We start from the raw sequence: 22,515 nt of genomic DNA on the forward strand, positions 1-22,515 counted from the left end.
CCCTATGGCCTCCAGGAAGGAATGCAGCCCTGCCCACACCTTGATTTTAGATGAGATCCACTTTGCATTTGTGAGGTACAAAACTATGATAAATTTGTGTTGTTTCGAGCCAAGTTTGTGGTAATTTGTTTTGGCAGCAACTGAAAACTAATACAGTATTAAGAATTTGAAAAACACAATCCTTTTGAATTTGTCCTAAATATTTGGTAATAAAAAGAAGCAGTTACATTATGGCACATACCACAATAAAATTTTAGCCATTAAAGTAAATCTTTCAAGAATGTATCCACATGGATCAATATTCTTAGTATATGGACAAGGAAAGGTTAAAATTAGATATTGTGTTAGTCCATTCATAAAAATAACCCTGGGGGGAAAGACATTCAAACATTATATGTTCTTAATTCTAGATGGTGAAAATGTAAGATTAATCTCCTATTTTCCAATTTTTCTAGAGATCAAAAATAATCAAAAGGAAAAAATGATGGAAAAATGGAATTCTCAGTTCATTTGAAGAATACAGATTAGCAATTGCAAAATACAGCAGTATCTCAGGAAATATTCTCATTTTACAAAAAAGAGTATATGTGAACTTTAAAAAAATCTACACTAAAATATGAATTGATATTATCTCTGGGTAGGATGCTAACAATTTTATTTTCTCCTTTGTGCTTTACTGTATTCGCTAAATGTTTCACATTAAATGTTGTATTACCTTTGAAATCAGAAGATACACTGTCTAAAACTGATACATCAAGAAATAGTTGTATAAGCATATTACTTAAATACAGAGGTTACCACCAGAAATCAGAAGTGGTTAAAAGTGACTCCTGAGGAACTGCAAGAGGAGGAAGGTGAAGGGAAGAAATGGTTGCTTTCCATTCTAAATCTTTTCACACAATCTATTCTTAAAATCAGACAAGGCTGTGGTAAGTTTTTTCAATTATTAAAAAAAAAAAATTATTTCTTCTAATAGGAATGTGGGCCTTTGAGAAACCTATTACTTGTAATAGGTTTCAATTCAATTAGTCACTCAAGTATTATAAAATGCAACTGGAGTTACAGAAATAATTTCCCACCTACACTGACAGTATATTTAAACTAAAAAAAAAAAAAGCATACAATGTACAAACAAATTTATTTACAAAAATTACAATAATTACAAACTGTACAAATTGAGACAATTTCCCATTCCTCCAACAGAAGCCAAGAGCCTTTACTGTCAAATGGGAGTTTTTGTTACTTTTAAATGACACACAAAAAGAAATATGATGCCTATTCAGTCATCCACTGCCAGCTTAAAAATGCTTTTCTAAATAATTCCAAGAAGCCTATTAGTGATATGTACGTGGATCACTTCCCTCAACTCTATTTCTAGAACGGCTATGTACAAATCCAGCAAAACTGGAACAGAACAGGGTAAGACAGCACATAGCAACTCCTTTCTCTTTTCAACAGTAAATGTTGACTATTCCCCTAAATATCTACCTAGTGGCTTAAAACTAAAACTATAATCTTTGGCTTTAAAAAGAAAGTTTACTTTGACTTTCATTGGCTGCACAATTCTACCAAAGCCAGTATTTACCTGGTTATTCTTTGTCACCCGTGGTTTACATTTCCCTACTACTGTTAAAGAAATGGAATTCTACAGTATTCAATTCTGTATATTGTCTTTTACGGTTTTTCAATCAGACTCACTACTACTGCTTGAGGAGTCCGTTGACATAATCTCTACATCATCTTCATTTTCTTTATTATGCCCAGGAGGTTCCAACAAAAAGTCACTACTATGATTTGGTGGTAACATATTCATCGACATGTCACTTGACTGCCATGGATACTGTGGAGCAAGAACATCTGGAGAAAAAAAGAAGCATAGATAAGAACAGCTCTATTTGTAATTAATCTAGTTCTTACTTTTTCCTTTACGCAAACAATTTGAAGTATATTTTTAAAAATTTTACTTTTCTCTCTTTTTTTGAGACAGGGTCTCATTCTGTCACCCAGGCTCGAGTGCAGTGGCACGAACACATCACTGCAGCCCCGACCTAGGCTGCAATCCTCCTGCCTCAGCCTCCTGGGTAACTGGGTTACAGGTATGCACCACCATGCCTGAGTACTTTTTAAAGTTTTTGTAGAGATGAGGTCTCACTATGTTACCCAGGCTGGTCTCCAACTCCTGGGCTCAAGCTATCCCCCTACCTCAGCCTCCCAAAGTGTTGGGATTACAGGCATAAGCTATTGTGCCAATTTTTTTAAGACTAGGAAAAAAATACACATTTGGCCAAATTAATAAAAATCAAATTTATCAAGGAAAAGTGTGATATTTTAGCAACTGGGGATTTTTTTTTTTTAAATCATACTACTCTGTAAGAAACTATTCAAATAGTTGACATAATTTTTCTTTTGTAAGACATTTATAATTACAAATTTTTCCTGTATCTATGTATCTATTATATGTATATATAATATATAATTACATATACTAGGTTATGTAGATTATTCTACGTATTATAAACAGGTAATAGGTACTTTAGTATTATAATAGATTTGTATGATTTCTTGATAGAGGAACTGCTATTGTAAATGACTCTCATCAAAGAGAGGTTGATTAGCAATGTATGCATATGAAATACCTTATAAAAAAGCGCCCAAGTCACATTAAAAGTCTGTATTTCTGAAGCAAAGGGACAGAGCCCATCAACAGGTATAGTTCAAGACTCAAAGAAAGAAGGCAGAGTTTTAAAGTGTCAAAATAAAGAGTTATGGTATTAACCAGAAAGGCATGCCAGTTAGCTTCAAATCTACCCTTCTCTCTGGCCCCTGAAACCGTTTCTCCTTTGCCAGCTGCCACAATTAAGTTTTGTCAGTAGAGGGCACAGGTGGGACTCCAGTGGCAAACAAGTTTCACTTCCTGGATTAGGTGTTTTTGTTTCCTTTACTGCTGTGATGCCTGGTTGGTGTGCAAGACATTAAGTGGTGTTCACCACAGCAACTTTCAGTGGCATCTCTAAAGGTGTTTTCCTAGCAGGTTTCACCACAATCCCAAAGGGCAGCTTCCCAGCAGGTCTCCCTGGAACCCCAGTGGGTAATTTCCTGCTTGCCAGTTCTGGCCTCTGATGCCTCATCTAACTTCTCTGCCATGGAGTGGGCCACAACTACACTACACCCTCTCCAATGACAGCACCATGATATGAGTATTGGCCTTGGGATGGGGCTGGGGAGGACTGTTTCTAGGTCTGTCCCTTCCCTGGTCCAAAAATGTGGCAATGACTCCCCATATTCTGTTTTTCCTGTAGTTTTAAAACATGAGAAATATGAGGTGATATGCAAGGATATCACAGTGAGTTCCCCAGACTGTACTTTAGGTAGCTAACAAAAATGATGCATACAAAGCATTATGAATGACACAGTGACAGTCTTATGATGTAACATTCAGCAAAAAATGTATAGCAGAAAAAAGGAAACAGGCTTAAAATATTTTAAAGTGACTGCCTCAGAAAGGGTATTTTTTTTCCTTTTTAAAATGCCTTTTTCTACTTCCCAATGTTCTACCACATCAAAACAAAAGTCACCTATAAACTATAAAAGATGACGAATAATATAAAATAAATATATATAAACACAGCACAAACCTATGAAAAACTTGAGGAAAACTGAAGCTCAGAATGAAATGGATCTCACAGAAATACTATTTTATAAAGTTATAAAAGTTTATAAAAAGCTATTGCTATTCATTTTGTCAACCTGGGGGTTGTTCAGGGGTGTGTTCACTTTATTCCATAAACTATCTTACTCTATTTACATAGCGTGTTTCACAATTATAAAAAACCTATGTTTAGAGCAATAATTTAAAAGAGAGGCCTAATGCCTGAGGAAGACAGTGTAATATTTACAAATAAGAGAAAGACAGCTTATTCTAATTTCATACCTCCCTCAAGGAGAATCTTTAGAGAGTAGAATAAACTGGCAAAGAATCTAGCTATTACAATGAACTGGATCTGAGAGCCGGGCACACTGGCTCACACCTGTAATTCTAGTACTTTGGGAGGCTGAGGCAGGTGATCGCTTGGGGTCAGGAGTTCGAGACCAGCCTGGCCAACAGGGCAAAACTCCATATCCACTAAAAATACAAAAATTAGCCAGGCGTGGTGGCACATGCCTATAATCCCAGCTACTCGGGAGGCTGAGGCACAAGAATCACTTGAACCCAGGAGCTGAGACTGGGCCAACGCACTCTAGCCTGGGCGATCATACAGTGAGACTGTCTCAAATTAAAAAAAAAAAAAAAATGTGTCGGAATCTCAAACTTGCTTCACCGTAAGATATTCCAACTTGTCATCTCTGGAAAACCCTGATCTGTTTGAAAACACTCTTTGGCTTAACATTACCTGGCAATCTTCCTGCTGCGAGTGCATCTCCTGGTAAATGGCCATTCACACCATTAGTGGAAGGATTGTTCATCTGACCCAGTAACCCACTTCTCATCTCTAAATCAGTTGGGTAGGGTCTCCGGGGGTCCCCTAAAACAATAAAGACTGCATTTAATTCAATCATATTTTAAAAAATAACTGTTAATATGTTCTTTGACATACTCATTTTCCTTGGTTCACACTGAAAAGTTCAGGCTACATTTTCAGTTTTGAAATATAAAAGTCATCTGGCCGCGTGCGGTGGCTCACACCTGTAATCCCAGCACTTTGGGAGGCCGAGGTGGGCAGATCATCTGAAGTCAGGAGTTCAAGAACAGCCTGGCCAACATGGTAAAGCCCCGTCTCTACTAAAAATATGAATATTATTCGTGCGTGGTGGCACGCACCTATAATCCCAGCTACTCTGGAGGCTGAGGCAGGAGAATCGCTTGAACCTGCGAGGCAGAGGTTGCAGTGAGCTGAGATCGCGCCACTGCACTCCAGCCTGGGCAACAGATCAAGACTCTGTCTCAAAAAAAAAAAAAAGAAAGAAAGAAAGAGAAAAGTCACCTTATAAATTGTTATTAATAGCATATTACTTTTAAAAATATATGCATTTTAATTTTTCTGAATCTTCCCAAGAATATACTATTTTCTATACTTTAAAAAAATGAGAAGTCTTTTTTTGTAAACATTCTGGATGACAACTTAAGAAAATTATCATAATCTCAATTATTCAATCTTAACTGTATTTTCTAGCAAGAAAATGACAATGATATATGCTAGAAGGGAGAAAAAAATCATGACAGTTATAAGACGGAAAGGACTGGAATGTTTAATAGAAGGACTGTCTCAATTTAAAACTTTTTTTTTTTTTAATTTTCACCTTTTTGTTTTACTTTTTTTTCCTCATGCCAACTTGTCTAAGATGAAATCTTTTTCTAACCAACCTCTTTGATCTGGTCATTCAGAAACTAATTCCTATAAGTGGCGAAACAGCAGGAGCAGGTAATGTTCATCCCAAACATGAAAGCACACTAAACAGCAGTATGTGGTTGACAAAAACACGACCAGATTTGGACTGACTTTTTGGGCACATCTCACCAACTGCAGATTACTCATCCCCAAAATTATAGTCACCCTTAGTGCTTTCAGCATGGTAACACAACACCTTCAGGAGTTACTTAAGTGGAGACAACTATTAATATTTCCCCTTCCTCCAATAAGGCTGCTACCTTACGTCTACTGTTTTATGTTTCATCCACTGTCATTATAGTTGCAGCCTAATACTTTCTTTTGCTAATTATCTCAGCTCTTTCCAAGCCTGTGTGTTCACTGTTGGGTACACAGCACTTTGTACTTTAGCATCTAAGATAACTGGAACTGTCTTTCTCAGGCTGGAACCTTTGTGGAAATCCTAATGGCTCTAAAGAGTTGGCTTCTGGCCAGCCCTGATATAATGCGATATAAATCCAAAGCTTTAGAAGCATCACATTATCTTGTACTTTAAAAACAAAATCAAATTATTATTTCAAAAGAGGAAAGAAACATAGTCCCTAGCAATAATGGCTTCATAGAAAACAAAATTTATAAAACCCATGGCCTATATCATTACTTATAAACTATTAAAGATGTGAAAATATGTGGCAGAGGTTTCTAAGGATACATACATTCTAAATTAAATCTATGTGTGTACACAGTCACCTAAGAATTTTCACAATCACATATATCTAGTATAAAACAGGAGTGTGTTTACCTGGAACCCAGGTCAGCGGAGCACATACAGCATTACTTGCACTGATCCTATGTGCATACTTAATTATTTCTTCAGAGGAGATAGCACCTGAAAGAGTTAAGAGGATAGTATAACCTGTAGTCTAACAAACATACAAGTTTAGAAATGTATCTATCAGTTACTCATCGTATTTAATTTTAAATTACCTGAAAATAAAATAATCTCAGTCACCCGCCTTCCTTAACAATATCTACATATTTAGTATAAACTTAAATCTCCAAAAACTAATCCAGAAACATTAGCTGACATAAACAAATTTTGGAGATTAGCATGACAGCACTCAATAATCTCAATTATTAACTACCGTTAAATACTATTACTCTTCTGAAAGCAATAGTGAGCACAAATAAAATAGAGAAAATAGTGTTTTATTTCTCAAAGACATCCAAGCTATGAAATCAGAGCAGACAGTTCACACCACTCTGATCAATATGCCCTAAGGCTCTTAAGTAGACCTAAGTAGAAAGATATCTACAATGTACTCACTAGGTAAACAAAACACTGCTAAATAATATGTACGATATGACCTGATTGTTTAAAATACATGTACATATGTGTATTTGTATTTTTATTATATACATACTCACAGATCTAGAAAAAAAATCTAGAAGGACATATACCAAACATTAATAGTTACCTCTGAGAAGTGAGAACCACACACTTCATTTTACAAACTTTAGATACTGTTTCAACCTAACAAAGTGTATGTAAAATTTTTGAAGATTAAAAACAAAATCAAACTACGGTCTAGAAGTCAATAGCCAGCCTCAGTCATCTCTCCTAGAGATTTGTTTGTTGCTGTAGAAGCCTAACCTAACTCTCAGAAGAATATTAGCTATTTTTTATATGCAACAATAAAAAGGTAGGTTCCCAAAAAAGAGGACAGTTAGACAATAAATCTCAGATGAATAAATGTAAAATCATATGTACAAATCATTAAAGGCAAGTAACCAAAGTTGTAATTACAATTCTGACCTTTAGTATGGCAAACTAAAAAGTCACGTAAGATCCATAACAGAAGCCTTTGAAAGAGGGACAGCAGGCCAGGAAGGCATGTGGGCCTCTGCACCACCAAACGTGCTTACATGCCAAGACTATAACTGGCTCTGACTTCATGTACATCTGGCTCTGACTTCATGATGTTTCAGTCCCAGCTCAGTTGTCCAATGGATGTCCTTTCACTCTCTCCGTCCTAGCCTTCAAGATTTGGTACAAATTCCACTTCTAACCCATACTTCTCTTTCCCTCTCCCACCAATTTTATAAACTCACTGTTTTTACTGCACATTTGGGCACACAGCCATAAACTGCCTAGTATTAATTGCTTTTTATAATCTGAAAAAGGATGTGATACTTCTACCTCCCTCACAACACCTAGCACAATGCTAGAACATAACACACTTTACAATAAAATTTATTGAATCCTTTCAACAGCAGCAAATGATTATCAGTAATATCCTCTTGCAATGGTCTCTTGAAAACAGAACCTTAACTTCTCAGGTCATTCAGTCTTCCCATACTAACCTTTTCTTGCTTTTTCTATTGACTTGAGTTTCTCCTTTGCTTGGTAAACAGCTGTTGCCTAATTTAAACAACATAAAAAAAAAATATGATTTATTCTTCAACTATATCAAACTTAGTTTTTGGCTTAATTCACAAGATCCTTTATCCTACAAGAACAATCTTCGAAACTTGGAAATCCCAACAATTATCTGTAATGTTCTGAAATACCTCTTGACATTATTTATTTCAGTAATATTTAATGAAAGAAATATTATTTATGAACTAGTCTCCTAGTCACAAATCAGTTGTAAAAACAAAATATAAACTGGATTGTCTACTTTTTCTTCACGTCTTCTGTCATGAACACGCAGGAGACATCTAGACCATGCACAACCCCAGAAGCATCCTATTCTTGTAACTAGTTCAAGAATAAAATACCGCCCCCCTTTTTTTCTTTTTTTTGAGACGGAGTTTCGCTCTTTTTGCCCAGGCTGGAGTGCAATGGCGCGATCTCGGCTCACCGCAACCTCCACCTCCTGGGTTCAAGCGATTCTCCTGCCTCAGCCTCCCAAGTAGCTGGGATTACAGGCATGCGCCACCATGCCTGGCTAATTTTGTATTTTTAGTAGAGACGGGGTTTCTCCATGTGGGTCGGGCTGGTCTTGAACGCCTGACCTCGGGTGATCCACCCACCTCGGCCTCCCAAAGTGCTGGGATTACAGGCGTGAGCCACTGCGCCCGGTCTTAAAATACCTTTTTTCCCCCTAGTTTGGAAGATACAACTTTGAATTCATATTCTTATTCATTTATACATAACCTCAATGTTTAATGAATTTATCACACCACCACCCCCCCCCAACCCCCCACGTATGCTAAAGGACAAAATGAAGTTAACCTAACGTATGCATATCCTCGACTATGACCAGTGGTTAAGAGTATGGAGTCAGGTCAGGCACAATGGCTCACACCTGTAATCCCAGCATTTTGGGAGGCCAAGGCAGGCAGATCATTTGAGGTCAGGAGTCTGAGACCAGCCTGACCAACATGGTAAAAGCCCATCTCTACTAAAAACACAAAAAAATTATATGGGTGTGGTGGCACACGCCTATAATCTCAGCTACTCAGGAGGATGAGGCAGGAGAATCGCTTGAACCCAGGAGGCAGAGGTTGCAGTGAGCCAAGATTGTGCCACTGCACTCTGGCCTGGGCAACAAAGCAAGACTCTGTCTCCAAAAAAAAAAAAAAAAGAGTATGGAGTCAGAGAGATCAAGGTTTAAATTCAATCTGCTTTTTAGCCGCCATAGGTAAGTTAGTTATTAAAGTCTTGGTTTCTTCCTCTAAATGATGCCAGTGACTTTATATAATCTGTTATGAAAATGGAAGTAATGCATATAAAATGCAAGGCATACAGCCTGGTGCCTAAGCGCTCAATCAATGTTAGTTACTACTATTTAAGTCACGAAATTCAGTTTTATGGTCCTGTGTTCACTGTCTTTAATTCTTTATTTATAACACAAAGTGGGAAAATCAAACAAACTGGATACAATTATATGAAAAATATTAGGTTTCAATAAACAGTAACTGAAAGTCTGTTAGTATCCTGCTAACTACAATAAGCTAAAAAATGAATATACCTGAGACTCAAAGGAAATTGAGCAAACTATGAATAGTGGCATTCTTTCCGCAGCTGAATTAAAAACAATTTTTTCCCTCTTCTTTCCATTTTTCTGTATTTTCTGAATTTCGTTTGATAAGCAAGTATTACATACGGAAAAACAGATTTTTATATATATATATACAATATATAAACATATAAATAATATATTTTGAGACAAATATTTTTTTTTGAGACGGAGTTTTTCTCTTTTTGCCCAGGCTGGAGTGCAATGGCGCGATCTCAGCTCACCGCAACCTCCGCCTCCTGGGTTCAAGCAATTCTCCTGCCTCAGCCTCCCGAGTAGCTGGGATTACAGGCACCCACCACCATGCCTGGTTAATTTTGTATTTTTAGTAGAGATGGGGTTTCTCCATGTTGGTCATGACTTAAAGAGTCTCCCTCTGTCACCCAGGCTGGAGTGCAGTGGCGCGATCCCAGTTCATCGCAACCTCCACCTCCCGGGTTCAAGAGATTCTCCTGCCTCAGCCTCCCAAGTAGCTGGGATTACAGGTGTGAACCACCATGCCCAGCTAAATTTTTTTGTATTTTTAGTAGAGATGGATTTCACCATGTTGGACAGGCTAGTCTTGAACTTCTGACCTCAGGTGATCTGCCCGCTTTGGCCTCCCAAAGTGCTGGGATTGCAGGCACGAGCTACCATGCCTGGCTGATTTTAATTTCTTTTTTTCAGACAGAGTCTCGCACTGTCGCCTGGGCTGGAATGTAATGGCGTGATCTCGGCTCACTGCAACCTATGCCTCCCGGGTTCACACGATTCTCCTGCCTCAGTCTCCCGAGTAGCTGGGGTTACAGGCACACACCACCACACCTGGCTAATTGTTGTATTTGTAGTAGAGACGGGGTTTCACTATGTTGGCCAGACTGCTCTCGAACTCCTGACCTTGTGATCCATCTGCCTTGGCCTCCCAAAGTGCTGGGATTACAGGTGTAAGCCACCACGCCTGGCCTGATTTTAATACATTTTAAAAAACTATTTACTAGTGAGTTGTTTCCTCAGTAAGGGTGATTAATTTACCCTGAACTACGCAGGCTTCTAGTTACTGGAGCTCATTTTGACACATTTGTTAAGAGATTCATCAGTGGTTAAGGATGCCAGCAATGTGTGGTCGACATGAGAATTAAGCTCAGCTATTTCTGCAATACTATCATATTATATTAGTATTTAGTGAAGTAACTGGGCAAATAGTAGAAATAAATTGCCTCTTTGAAATAGTAGCCAAGAACAGCAAAGGAAAAACTCGGATCCTTGATATATGTCCAAAGCCTACCTAGATGAGGATGAATGACTAAATTAATGTAAATTTTAATCAATTTATAAAATGTGTATATATTTTTACTGATTTCAAAATACATAAAAAATGAAAAATGTCCCTGATTTTTATCTTAAGGATCAGAGACCAAAAAAAAAAAAAAAAACGATTTAGACTACTGATATTAAAATTTATATCAGACCAGGATAAAAGTAAAACTTTCCATTCCTATAATTCAATACTGTAAAATCCTTAAGTAATGAAAATGTGGCTCACAGGTAATGCAGGCTATCTGAAAACGTAAGTAAAAAAGAGAATGACAATAGCCTTTCATTCAAACACGGGCAATGGTTAGTGACAAGATGTCACTTTTAGACTTGGAAAGTCTAGTTTTTTTGGCCAGGTGCAGTGGCTCACGCCTGTAATCCCAGCACTTTGGGAGGCCGAAGTGGGCGGATCACAAGGTCAAGAGATGGAGACCACGGTGAAACCCCGTCTCTACTAAAAATACAAAAAATTAGCCAGGCGTGGTGGCGGGCACCTGTAGTTCCAGCTACTCAGGAGGCTGAGGCAGGAGAATGGCGTGAACCCGGAAGGCGGAGCTTGCAGTGAGCCAAGATTGCGCCACTGCACTCCAGCCTGGGGGACAGAGCGAGATTCTGTCTCAAGAAAAAAAAAAAAAAAAAGGAAAAAGTCTAGTTTTCTGCTCTTCAAAATACTGACAACAGATTTTTCAGAAACAGATTAAATAATATCCTTTTTAACCTTAAGAACCAACCTCTGTCAACTTACCAGTATCTGTTCTGCTTCCTTTAGCTGTTTTTGTAGTTGCTGAATATCACTGTCTCTCTTCTCTACTTCTTTTTCTAAAACTTGCATTTCATGATGAATTTTTCCCTGATTAAGTGCCAGTTTCATTAGTTCTTGAAATTCCCCATCTCGGTGAATTAACAACTCCAGGACCTGTCAGATAACAGTCAATTAAATCAAACAATAGACTACTGAAAGGTTGTTCTCCAATGAAACAAAGAATCCATAACTGAATTGGCTAGGCTATAAATTTCAACACCTTCAAAATATTATTCCTAATTCTTGTTAAAAATAAAAATAGCCTACCTATGATTATTTTGAGAAACATAAATATAAAACTTTTCTACTTTTTCAGCTATTCTTTCATACAAAACAAAATAAAACTAGTCTTTCAGAACCAACAATATGGCAACATGAGCAAGTTTAGTGATTTCCTAGGGAAGATACAATTCTAAAGTGTATCCTTATGGCTGAGCATGGTGACTCACACCTGTAATCCCAGCACTTTGGGAGGCTGAGGCTGGCGGATCACTTGAGGTCAGGGTTCGAGACTAGTCTAGCCAACATGGTGAAACCCCATCTCTACTAAAAATATAAAAATTAGTTGGGTGTGGTGGTGCCTAAAATCCCAGCTACTCAGCAGGCTGAGGCAGGAGAATTGTGTGAACCTGGGAGGTGGAGGTTGTGGTGAGCCAAGATCATGCCACTGCACTCCAGCCTGGGTGACAGAGTGAGACTCTGTCTCAAAAAAAAGAGTTTATCCTTAAAAATACAACATAGGCCAGGCACAGTGGCTCAAGCCTGTAATTCTAGCACTTTGGGAGGTGGAGGCAGGCGAATCACCAGAGGTCAAAAGTTCGAGACCAGCCTGACCAACATGGAGAAACCCCATCTCTACTAAAAATACAAAATTAGCTGGGCATGGTGGTGCATGCCTGTAATCCCAGCTACTCGGGAGGCTGAAGCAGGAGAATCACTTGAACCCGGAGGCACAGGCTGCAGTGAGCTGAGATCATGCCATTGCACTCCAGCCTGGGCAACAACAGCTAAACTCCATCTCAAAATATATATATATATATATAATGAAGGTTCTCCCAAAACTTAGTATTTGAGATGATTTTAGGTGGCACCAAGAACTTAAAAAAGCTTTTACAGTTACACATTTGTGCTAATATATATTAGAAAAAACTGAGACACTGAAACTCTGATTTTATGCACAGTATTACTTATGATGAAGATGATCATAAAAATACAGTGATTTCGCCAGGTACAGTGGCTCACGCCTGTAATCCTAGCACTCTGGGAGGCCGAGCTAGGTGGATCACAAGTTCAGGAGTTTGAGACCAGCCTGACCAACATGGTGAAACCTCCTATCTACTAAAAATACAAAAATTAGCCAGGGGTGGTGGCACACGCCTGTAATCCCAACTACTCAGGAGGCTGAGGCAGAAGAATCACTTGAACCCAGGAGGCGGAGGTTGCTGTGAACCCAGATCATGCCACTGCACTCCAGCCTGGGTGACAGAGCGAGACCCTGTCTCACAAAAACAAAACAAAACAAAACAAAAAAACAGTGATTTCATAAAACAGTAAATAAACAAGATATGGCAAAAAACCATGAAGGCTAAAACACATAAAATAGAAAGTCTGGTGGTTCATATCTCTAGTCCTCCATTTGCTAGCTGTGTGACATAGGGAAAGTTACCCGCCTCTCTGAGCCTGTGTTCTTAATTGGAAAAGGAATATAATATTAATAGTAGCCATTACATAAAGGTATTGTGAGGATTCATGATATAATGCACTTTAAGTACATACAGGAAGAGCTCAGCAAAGGCTAGTTATTACGATCACCACCCCAGTACAGAACTAAGATGCAAGTTTAGTCCAAATACCCTTACTTTACTGTGCTAAGTAGAGAATACTACTTCAGAAAGAAAATAGCTGTCAAAATTCAGAATCAATTTTAAAACTATTTTAAAAAATTTGTTGAAGACTAAAAAATACAGGTTTGCCTCTTCAAGTTCCTTTTGACATGAAGTTCCTCTCATTTTTATAGGAATTCTTCTAATACAATAGACAAAAGACTGAGCTACAAACCGCCAAATATTAAGAGTATTTTAAATAACAACAGAAAGCTTTTTCTGTAAAAAGTAAAGTATATTCTATTTATTTAATAGACCTCTAATCCTCATTCCTCCTACATCATAGCAGAAAGCTAGATTTCCATTTCTGTAAAAGCTGTATTATTAAGGTAAGTAGTACACATTAGTTCCATGACAACTTTCAAGAAGTTTTCACAGTTTGAACTAATTTGTATACTACCCACAAGTAAAAAATATTCTCTTTAGATATTATTGTTCAGTAGAAAAAAATTATTCAACTAAAGTCAGAAGACCTAGGTTCTGGTTCCACTCACCATTAACCTCTAGCTCATCTGTCCACCCTGGAACTCAGTCTCACAGGAGGTTGAACTGAACATCATTAAGATCCTAATTCTAAAATTCGATATAACATTATAACTATTCAAATAAAATGGTGGCTAGAAAATTTTCAAATGGGCACATCCCTCTCTAATATTAACAGTTTCAATGAAAATTACATAGGAATCCACAGTACTAAGTACAAGATACAATTCACAGAATTGCTACTCTTTAGAAAGTACAAGAAAGGTCAGTGCTGATTATAGGTCTTAATTATCGCCTTCTGAATAATCTGTGTGCCTGGCTCATAGCAAGCATTTAATAAGTGTCTATCAAATAAAGTCAAGCCTTGCATTTTGCTTCTTGCACATTTTGTATAAATTCCTATTTAAACCCACGGGTATTAACAGAGTACCTGAGAGACTAGCAGTCTTCTATTAACATATTTATCTCTAGCCTCTTTCTCTTTTGAAAAAACAAAACAAAAACCTTACTACCCCTAAGGTTAGCTGTTTTTCCTAGCTTGTGGCCTCATCTGGATCCCCTCCTCCTCTTTTGAGGCTCACTGACACTTTTCTATTGAGTCCGTCAGATTTCCCTGCCTTCTAAACATGTCGTAAGATAGAATTAAGATAATGATGTAGACAAAAGATTTATTACTGTCTCCTCTTCTACTTTACATCATTTTTAGAAAGGTTAATCCTCTCCATTCATTTTCTCTCAAACATTTTTTTTTGGCCAGCTATGGTGGCTCATGCCTGTAGTCCCAGCACTTTGGTAGGCCAAGGTGGGGAGGATCGCTTGAGGGCAGGAGTTCAAGACAGTTCAAGACTGGCCTGGGCAACACAGTGAGACTATATCTCTACCAAAAAAAAAAAAAACTCTTTTAAAGTAGCATGGCATTATAGTGCATGCCTGTAGTCCCAGCTACTGGTGAGGACAAGTGGGAGATTGCTTGAGTCCAGCAGGTTGAGGCTGCAGTGAGCAGTCATCATGCCACAGCACTCTAGCCTGGGCTACAGAGCGAGAACTTGTCTCAAAAAAGAAAAAATTAATTGTGCCAAAAACATAATATAAAATTTATCCTTTTACCTCTAACAAATTTCTGAATCAGGAGGCCAGCTGCGGTGGCTCACACCTGTAATCCCAGCACTTTGGGAGGCTAAGGCAGGCGGATCACGAGGTCAGGAGATCGAGACCATCCTGGCTAACACGGTGAAACCCCGTCTCTACTAAAAATACAAAAAAAAAAAGAAAAAAAAAATAGCCGGGCCCGGTGGCGGGCACCTGTAGTCCCAGCTACTTGGGAAGCTGAGGTAGGAGAATGGCGTGAACCCAGGAGGCGGAGCTTGCAGTGAGCCGAGATTGCGCCACTGCACTCCAGCCTGGGCAACAGAACGAAACTCCGTGTCAAAAAAAAAAAAAAAAGAAAATTTCTGAAATCAGGAAAACAAGTCTGTTCACCCTCCATGGAAAACTAGAAAGCACAGAAAAGGTGAGCAAATAAAAACTGCCTGTACTTTCACACCTATAAGGCAATGTCTAGTAAGAGTTGTATGCTCTTTTATTTCCCTTCATGTTCAGGTTTCATTAGAGAACTATACTTACAATACAGGGTAAGTTTTTGAGCATTAACTTTTGATTCTAAATATTGTTGTAATCGCCACATAACAAGCCTTTCTTGGTTAATTCAAAGGACAAAAATAAATAAATACATAAGTGTAACTAGAATTGTAAGAGAAAATAATAAAATACTGCTAAACCCTTAGGCAACTATTCTTCTTAAGCACACTGTTATCTTAAGTAAATGATGCAAAGAAAATATCAATTTTAAAGTTTCAATTAATAACTTAAAAGGATCTAATATTCCTGTTCTCAAAGTAAACATAAATAGGAAACTTGCAGAAATCAAGTTTTTTTGTCTTTTTATTTAAAAACAAAGAGAAATTAATTAATTTAAAAAGAAGCCACTTACCTGGTTCTCCTCTCCAGCCTGTAACAACTTCTGGTTTCTTGAAATTGCCAGCATTTCTATAAGTTCCCTAAAAGAGAAACCAACAACAACAAAAACCCTTTCACAGCATGCTGAACACCCTACAGTCCACTATGACTGTGAACTTCAGCTCACCAAGACTCAGTTGTGCTGGTTACCAAACTTATTTATAAAAGTTCCACTTAATACTATCATTATATAAATAGCTATCACCTAAATGCCAATGAAATATGATTGTAAATAGAAAGAGTTCTTTGTATAAAAACCCTAACGCTTGGAAAGACTCGATAGAGGCTTGCAAAGGACAGCTATAAAGGATGGACCAGGGAAAAGTCATAAAAACTAAGGGTCTGCCCTAAGACTGCTTGATGAGAGGCTAAGTTCTCATTTTGATTTGATCTAGAAATCAAACTACAAATTGCAGACAATGCATTATGAGTGATTTATACAAGAAAAACTTGTACACGAGGGATCTACAGGCCAAATCCAGGACATCTGCTGTTTTTGTAAATAACATTTTCCTAAGACAGTCTGCCCATTAATACACAAATAGTCTATGGCAGTTTTCCCAATACAGAGGCAGAGTTGAGTTGTTATAGCAGAGACTATATGGCCCACGAACCCAAAAGTATTTATTATCTGGTCTTTGCAGAAAAAGTTTTCTGACTCCTGTCTTATATAACACGATTAGTGAATGAACATATGTTTATATATTTTAAGGTAAAATAAAACAAGGGATGCATGGACCATTTTTTAATAATTCTCCACTTCATTTGAATTTTTAAAATTAAAATCAACATCTATCAGGGATAGATGTTTTTATAGGGATATATTTATGTATATTAAATAAATATCTAAGAGGGATCCTTACACATAATAAAATGATATCCTTTTAGAATGCTCATTTAATAAATATGACAATTTCCCTATATGAAAATTAGCATCTGATGAGGAAAATAAGATTGGGAAAAATGTATAGCAGCTAATGTTTACATATTAGTTTCGAACTTGTTGATAGATGGGACTTTTGAGAAAGGGCAGTTTCACAACTAACTAGCTACCTGACACTGCTCTGATCAGACCGAGTGTTTGTACTTTCTCACTGGCTACCACGCTATTTTTACCTTCAAATTTCCACCCTCCTTCCAGCTAGCCTTATATTATTTTTCTGGATCATGTCAATTGGACCCAACCCTTCCCGCTACTACTTCCCCATACCATTATTTATGAAGTAATCAATGAATGAAAAAAATAGATATAAGAATGAAAAGTCTTCATTTATTCACTAATTCATCAAATACTTATTGAGTGCCTATTATGTGCCAGGCACTTTCTAGATATTCGGGGTATCAAAGTGAACAGTGGCACTTAAATTCTAATACAAGAGAGAAGAACTACTAAGACAAGAAATAAAACTAAAGTGATAAGGGTTGGCAAAGAAATAAAGCTACGTTTTATTAGAGACTATTGGGGGAGTCGATTGGCTACTTGAATAGGGTGGTCACAGAAGGTCTTCCTAAGGGCACAGCTTTGACATAAGACACAGATTAAATGAGAGAAGTCAGTCAAGAGATCTGGGAGGAAAGAGTGCAGCAGAAGATACAGATAGTTCAGTGTCCCAAAGATGGATCTGAGGAGGTGTAGCTAGGGCCTGGTACACTGGGGAGAGGAAAGCAAAGTGAAGATATAGCAGCCAGGTGGCTAGGGGTAAGATTACGTAGGACCTTATAGTTATGGTAAAGATTAGTGTTTCATTCCATATTCAATGAAAAGCCACTGGATCATTTTAAACAGGGAAAAGGTATGACCTGATTTATACTTTTAAAAACTGCTGAGCGATTTGGTAAATAGACTGTAAAAGAGCCAGAACAGGTGGTTTTTGTAGTGTTCCAGGCAAAAAATGACACTGGTTTTGACTAGGTCATAGCCTTCAGGACTCAGTAATGGTGATGGGAGAAACATGGACAGATTTCAGATATTTTTTGGAGGTAGAGCTATCAGGACTTGCTGATGGATCAACAGTGTATGAAAACAGCATGTTACGTAAACTTTTTCATGTACGCCACAAGTGAGACACAAACTGTTGAGAACCTCTAGTCTAAGTAAAAGCTGGTTTCAGGTGGGGCAGGGGTGGTGCTGACTGGAGTGGGGCTATGGTAGGAGATGTGGGATAAGCCTTCCTCTGTTCTTGCAAATCTGGGAGTGTGAGTCCACAGAAGGCTTTACAAGGCTTGCCACAGGCACAGGAGTACAGGGGAGGTAGAAGTCTCTGACACAGGAGTAGAGGGGAGGTAGAAGTCTCTAAGACTTAGTCATGTTCTGTAACAGTCCAAGACGAAGTAGAAACCTCTGTCCTCCCCATTTGTGAAAAAGAGGCCAAAGGAAGGCCCATACTCACTCTCTGGTTAAAGATGTGGAAGTAAGAGCCCTGTCCTGCTACAAGGAAGGTGCATTCCTGGCATACTGCATTAGAATCCAGCCACAATTCCCCATAGAAATAAAATTTCCATAGGGGTTAGAGCCTACATTATTAGTGGTAATACACTTTTCAGGTAAACAGAATTAACAGGCTGGTGTGGAAACCTCAAGACTCCTATCAACATGGTTCCGTGGAACAATGAGTTTTGAGTTACAAACAGGTTAAGAAAAACGTTTAGATTACAACCTGTGTTTCAATTTTTTAAGACTGTCTCCTTGCATTACATTTTACAAAGTAATAAATATCCTGAAAGGCTACATAATCAGGTTAATAGAAAAAAAAAAAGATCCTAAGTTATAAATCCACTATTTTTTAAAGCCAAGAGGCTCAACCTAAAAATATGTAAGGTACATTCGTGAATTTTCTTCTCATTTCCATAAATGCAAGCCAGACACAAATTACATTCAGAGACTGACAAACTACACAGATCACAGAATCAGTACACATAACTATGTCTGCGTGAGCACATGAGACTTTTCTGGAAGCCAGTCACACCACCAGAGCAGCTTCATTCTGTGAAGAAATTCCAATGATCCGCTCGCCTCGGCCTCCCAAAGTGTTGGGATTACAGGTGTGAGCCACCACACCCGGCCATAATACAGTTTATTTTAAACAGTGGATCAAACACATAAGTCATTTAATTTCTGGAGTCTATTTGTTTTAGGGTTTTCTTCTATCATTAAATATTGTGCTGACCTGGTAACTTGGTAGCAATACTATGGCAAGGACTAAATTTACACCAAAGATAAAGTGCTGATTATATCAGGTATATTTTAAAATACAACAGATAAGATTTATTCTAAAGCTGTCAAAGAATGTGGGCTACAGAAAAAGTGACATTTGAGCTGGAATCTGAAGGATATATGAATCATTCACCAAATCGGGGGAAGACTGGGAATGGCACTGAAGATGTGGAAGTCTGACTAAAGAATTTGAACTTTACCTCACTGGACAACGCAAATCTACCAATGAGGTAGGTTTTATATCATTTTTCTGCAGAAAAGTAATATAACATGCCTTTTAAAACTGATCTTGGCCAATATAAAAGGATACAGTGCAGAAGCATGAGGCAATTAAAACTGGGAGGCTGCATTTAAGAATAGTTATGAACAGCGGGGTAGGAACGAGAGGACAAATGTGAGCAACATTTTAGGAGGCAGAACCAAGATAATTTACCATTCACGTCAATGGGAGGGAGTCAAGGAAGGCTTCAACTTGAAAGACTTATCATGAAAGGTGACAGAACATAAAGAATGACATTTAATTTCATCTCCTATCTCTGATACACAACTTGCAACTCCACCAAGCCAGGCTTTTTGCACTTGCTGTTCCATCTACCTGTGCTGCCTAGTGAGTCTGGCAAGCTCATGCTTCCCAAACAGCCGTTTCTTCAGAGGGCCTGCCCTGATTACAACCAGAAAAGGTGCCTAGCCCCTGTGCTCCAGTACCCCGCAGCGCAGCGCTCTAATAAAGAGGCTTCAAGGCAGTTTACACATCTGTCTCTCTCTCGACAGCCGGCATTCAGCCTACCCTGCACTACTGTCTCCCTAGTGCTTGGCACCCAAGGGGCGTTCCATAAATGTTAAGTGGCTGGCTGTGGACGAAGGGGCTCAGACCGCGCGAGTTCTTATCATTACTAAAATTCCCTCTAACGGGAAAAACCGCCGTCCAGAGTGCTGGAAGACTGCGGACCCCACGTCCGTGACCCTGGTGCACCCGAAACTCCCGAGCTGGCCCTCCCCGCCGAACCCCGAGAACGAGCACAAACGCTGGGCCGGCCGGCTCTGGGGTCAGTCCCCCGGCCTAGCTCCAGCCCGGCTCTCAGGCTCGCAGCATTACCTAGACAGGACCTCCAAATCCTCAAGCGCAGACAGCAGCCGCTCTCGTGTGCTGTTACCACTTGCCACTCCCAAGCCGCCTCCCAGCCTCTCTTTCTCCTTCTCACCACTCGAAGACGCAGCCATTTTCCTCACAGCCCCGCCGCCGGCGCACGCGCTGAGCGCGCTGACGCAGGGGCGTGGCGAGGAGGCGGACTCGGAAGGCGGAAGAGTCATCCGGGAGAGGAAGAAGAGGTCCGGCGAGAGCGCCCCCTTTGCGCCTGGAGGGGCGCACTGCGGGCACCGGCGCCATCTGCTGGGCCAGCGAGGGCTTTTGGGTCCAAACCCTGGGACCCAAAAGCCTGCAATGCAGTCTGATTCTCCTGGGCCTAATGTTTTGTTTTTTCTTTCTTTTCCTTCCTTCCGCAGTCTGATTCTCCTGGGCCTAATGTTTTGTTTTTTCTTTGCCTGCCTGCCTGCCTGCCTGCCTGCCTGCCTCCCTCCCTCCCTCCCTCCCTCCCTTCCTTCCTTCCTTCCTTCCTTCCTTCCTTCCTGTCTTTCCTCTTTTTTTGAGACGAGTCTCGCTCTGTTGCCCAGACTGGAGTGCATTGTTGCAATCTTGGCTGACTACAACTTCCGCCTCTCGGGTTCAAGATATTCTCCTGCCTCAGTCTACTGAATAGCTAGGATTACAGGCGTGTGCCACCTCGCCCGGCTAATTTTTGTATTTTTAGTACATACAGGGTTTCACTATGTTGGCCAGGCTGGTCTCGAACTCCTGACTTCAATAGATCTGCCCACCTGGGCTTCCCAAAGTGCTGAGATTATAGACGTGAGCCACCGTGCCCGGCCCTGGGCATGATGTTTTTCAAGCAGCGACGAGAAGCTTCTATGAAGTGGTTTTTAAGACTTTGAGGGAATCACATAATGGTCTACATTATTATAAAAGACGGTCGGGGACTGCCTGACTCCCATGAGGCAGTCATACCTGTGGTCCTTTCATTTCATGGTCTCATCCTCTGCTCTGTCTTTTTGGAGGTGGTAAACTTGACTCCTGGGCACCCAGAGTTGACAAGTCTTTCAGAAATTCGTGTTAAATAAATTCACTCATAGCGGCCCGGCACGGTGGCTCAAGCCTGTAATCCCAGCACTTTGGGAGGCCGAGACGGGCGGATCACGAGGTCAGGAGATCGAGACCATCCTGGCTAACACGGTGAAACCCCGTCTCTACTAAAAAATACAAAAAACTAGCAGGGCAAGGTGGTGGGCGCCTGTAGTCCCAGCTACTCGGGAGGCTGAGGCAGGAGAATGGTGTAAATCCGGGAGGCGGAGCTTGCAGTGAGCTGAGATCCGGCGACTGCACTCCAGCCTGGGCGACAGAGCAAGACTCCATCTCAAAGATAAATGAATAAATAAATTAATTAATTCACTCATAGCAACGGCTGTGTAATCTAGAATGCTGATTTACTCACGATGAAAAGTAATAGTGCTAAACATATCTTTTACCCATAGACAAAACTATACGAGAAGCCATATTATCACAGGATGTTGCTTCTTAAACTTGGATCAGAACAAACGAGGATAGATTAAAAATGAATGACACCATCATGAGGCTTTGTATCTCCACAGTGTAGGGATATTTGTGTTCAAGAGATTGGATTATTTGTGTTCATAGGTCGGGGTACCTTCTCCTCCAGACAGTGCAAGAAATCCTTGTCACCTTTTGTTTTCTGACCATTCCCTGCATCTGCTGTTGGCTAACCCTTTTTGGTTAATGCAATCAATTCTCAGGCAATGGGTTAAAGTAGATTGAAGCTTTGTTCATTACACTTGCATTCTAAACATGCCTCTCAGTACTCTAGTCAATCATTTCTTATGTTAAGTTTCTAGGGTGCCAAACTTCTGTGGTATGTGTTGGTTTCGTTTACTCAACTCTCACGGGTCATATTGAGCCATGACTCTGGTAGGAGGAGAGAGAACATTATATTAGTGTAAACACAAAAATTCTAGAAGGATTCTAATCAGTTAAAAATGACCAATTATAGTCCTACTTTGCAGACACTGAGGATCAGTGTATGGAGCATATATGTGTATTGTGAACTCCTGACCTCCTCAGATTTATTGCAAATTCGTATGCATATTAAATAGTATAGACTGATAAGTAACAGCATCTTTCACAGGTATACTGTCTTACAAATTGTACAAATCCAAGCATGATAAACAAATATGAATTATTTTATATAGTATTACTGAATTCATGGTAATTTGGAGTGTTAGGTACATATTTTCTCAATCTGTAGATTCAAAAAGGACACTACTTTCTCATGAAATTTTATTTCTTTAACATGCTAGGCACTGC

The 22,515-nt window shown here is 39.3% G+C and overlaps 1 protein-coding gene across 1 annotated transcript; it reads right to left on the bottom strand.

Moving 5' to 3' along the window:
* Window positions 1-1,121: 1,121 nt before the first annotated feature.
* Window positions 1,122-20,344, bottom strand: MED4 (mediator complex subunit 4). The gene is made up of 7 exons (XM_007960377.3): window positions 20,179-20,344; window positions 15,843-15,909; window positions 11,430-11,600; window positions 7,731-7,788; window positions 6,169-6,255; window positions 4,392-4,523; window positions 1,122-1,857 (listed from the first exon to the last, which is right to left on the bottom strand). Exons 1-7 carry the CDS (start codon window positions 20,301-20,303, stop codon window positions 1,685-1,687), a joined length of 813 nt encoding a protein of 270 aa, XP_007958568.2. The 5' UTR covers window positions 20,304-20,344; the 3' UTR covers window positions 1,122-1,684.
* Window positions 20,345-22,515: the final 2,171 nt, after the last annotated feature.

This window comes from Chlorocebus sabaeus, chromosome 3 (assembly GCF_047675955.1).
Source record: "Chlorocebus sabaeus isolate Y175 chromosome 3, mChlSab1.0.hap1, whole genome shotgun sequence".
NCBI lineage: Eukaryota > Metazoa > Chordata > Mammalia > Primates > Cercopithecidae > Chlorocebus > Chlorocebus sabaeus.

Excerpts from the sequence above, each read along its gene's own strand:
- MED4 (XM_007960377.3), bottom strand. The coding sequence starts at position 20,303 with ATGGCTGCGTCTTCGAGTGGTGAGAAGGAGAAAGAGAGGCTGGGAGGC. Across the intron at positions 6,256-7,730 it reads AATAGAAAAAGCAAGAAAAG|GTGCTATCTCCTCTGAAGAA; the intron begins GTTAGTATGGGA and ends TAACTCTTTCAG. Across the intron at positions 4,524-6,168 it reads TCCGCTGACCTGGGTTCCAG|GGGACCCCCGGAGACCCTAC; the intron begins GTAAACACACTC and ends TTATTGTTTTAG.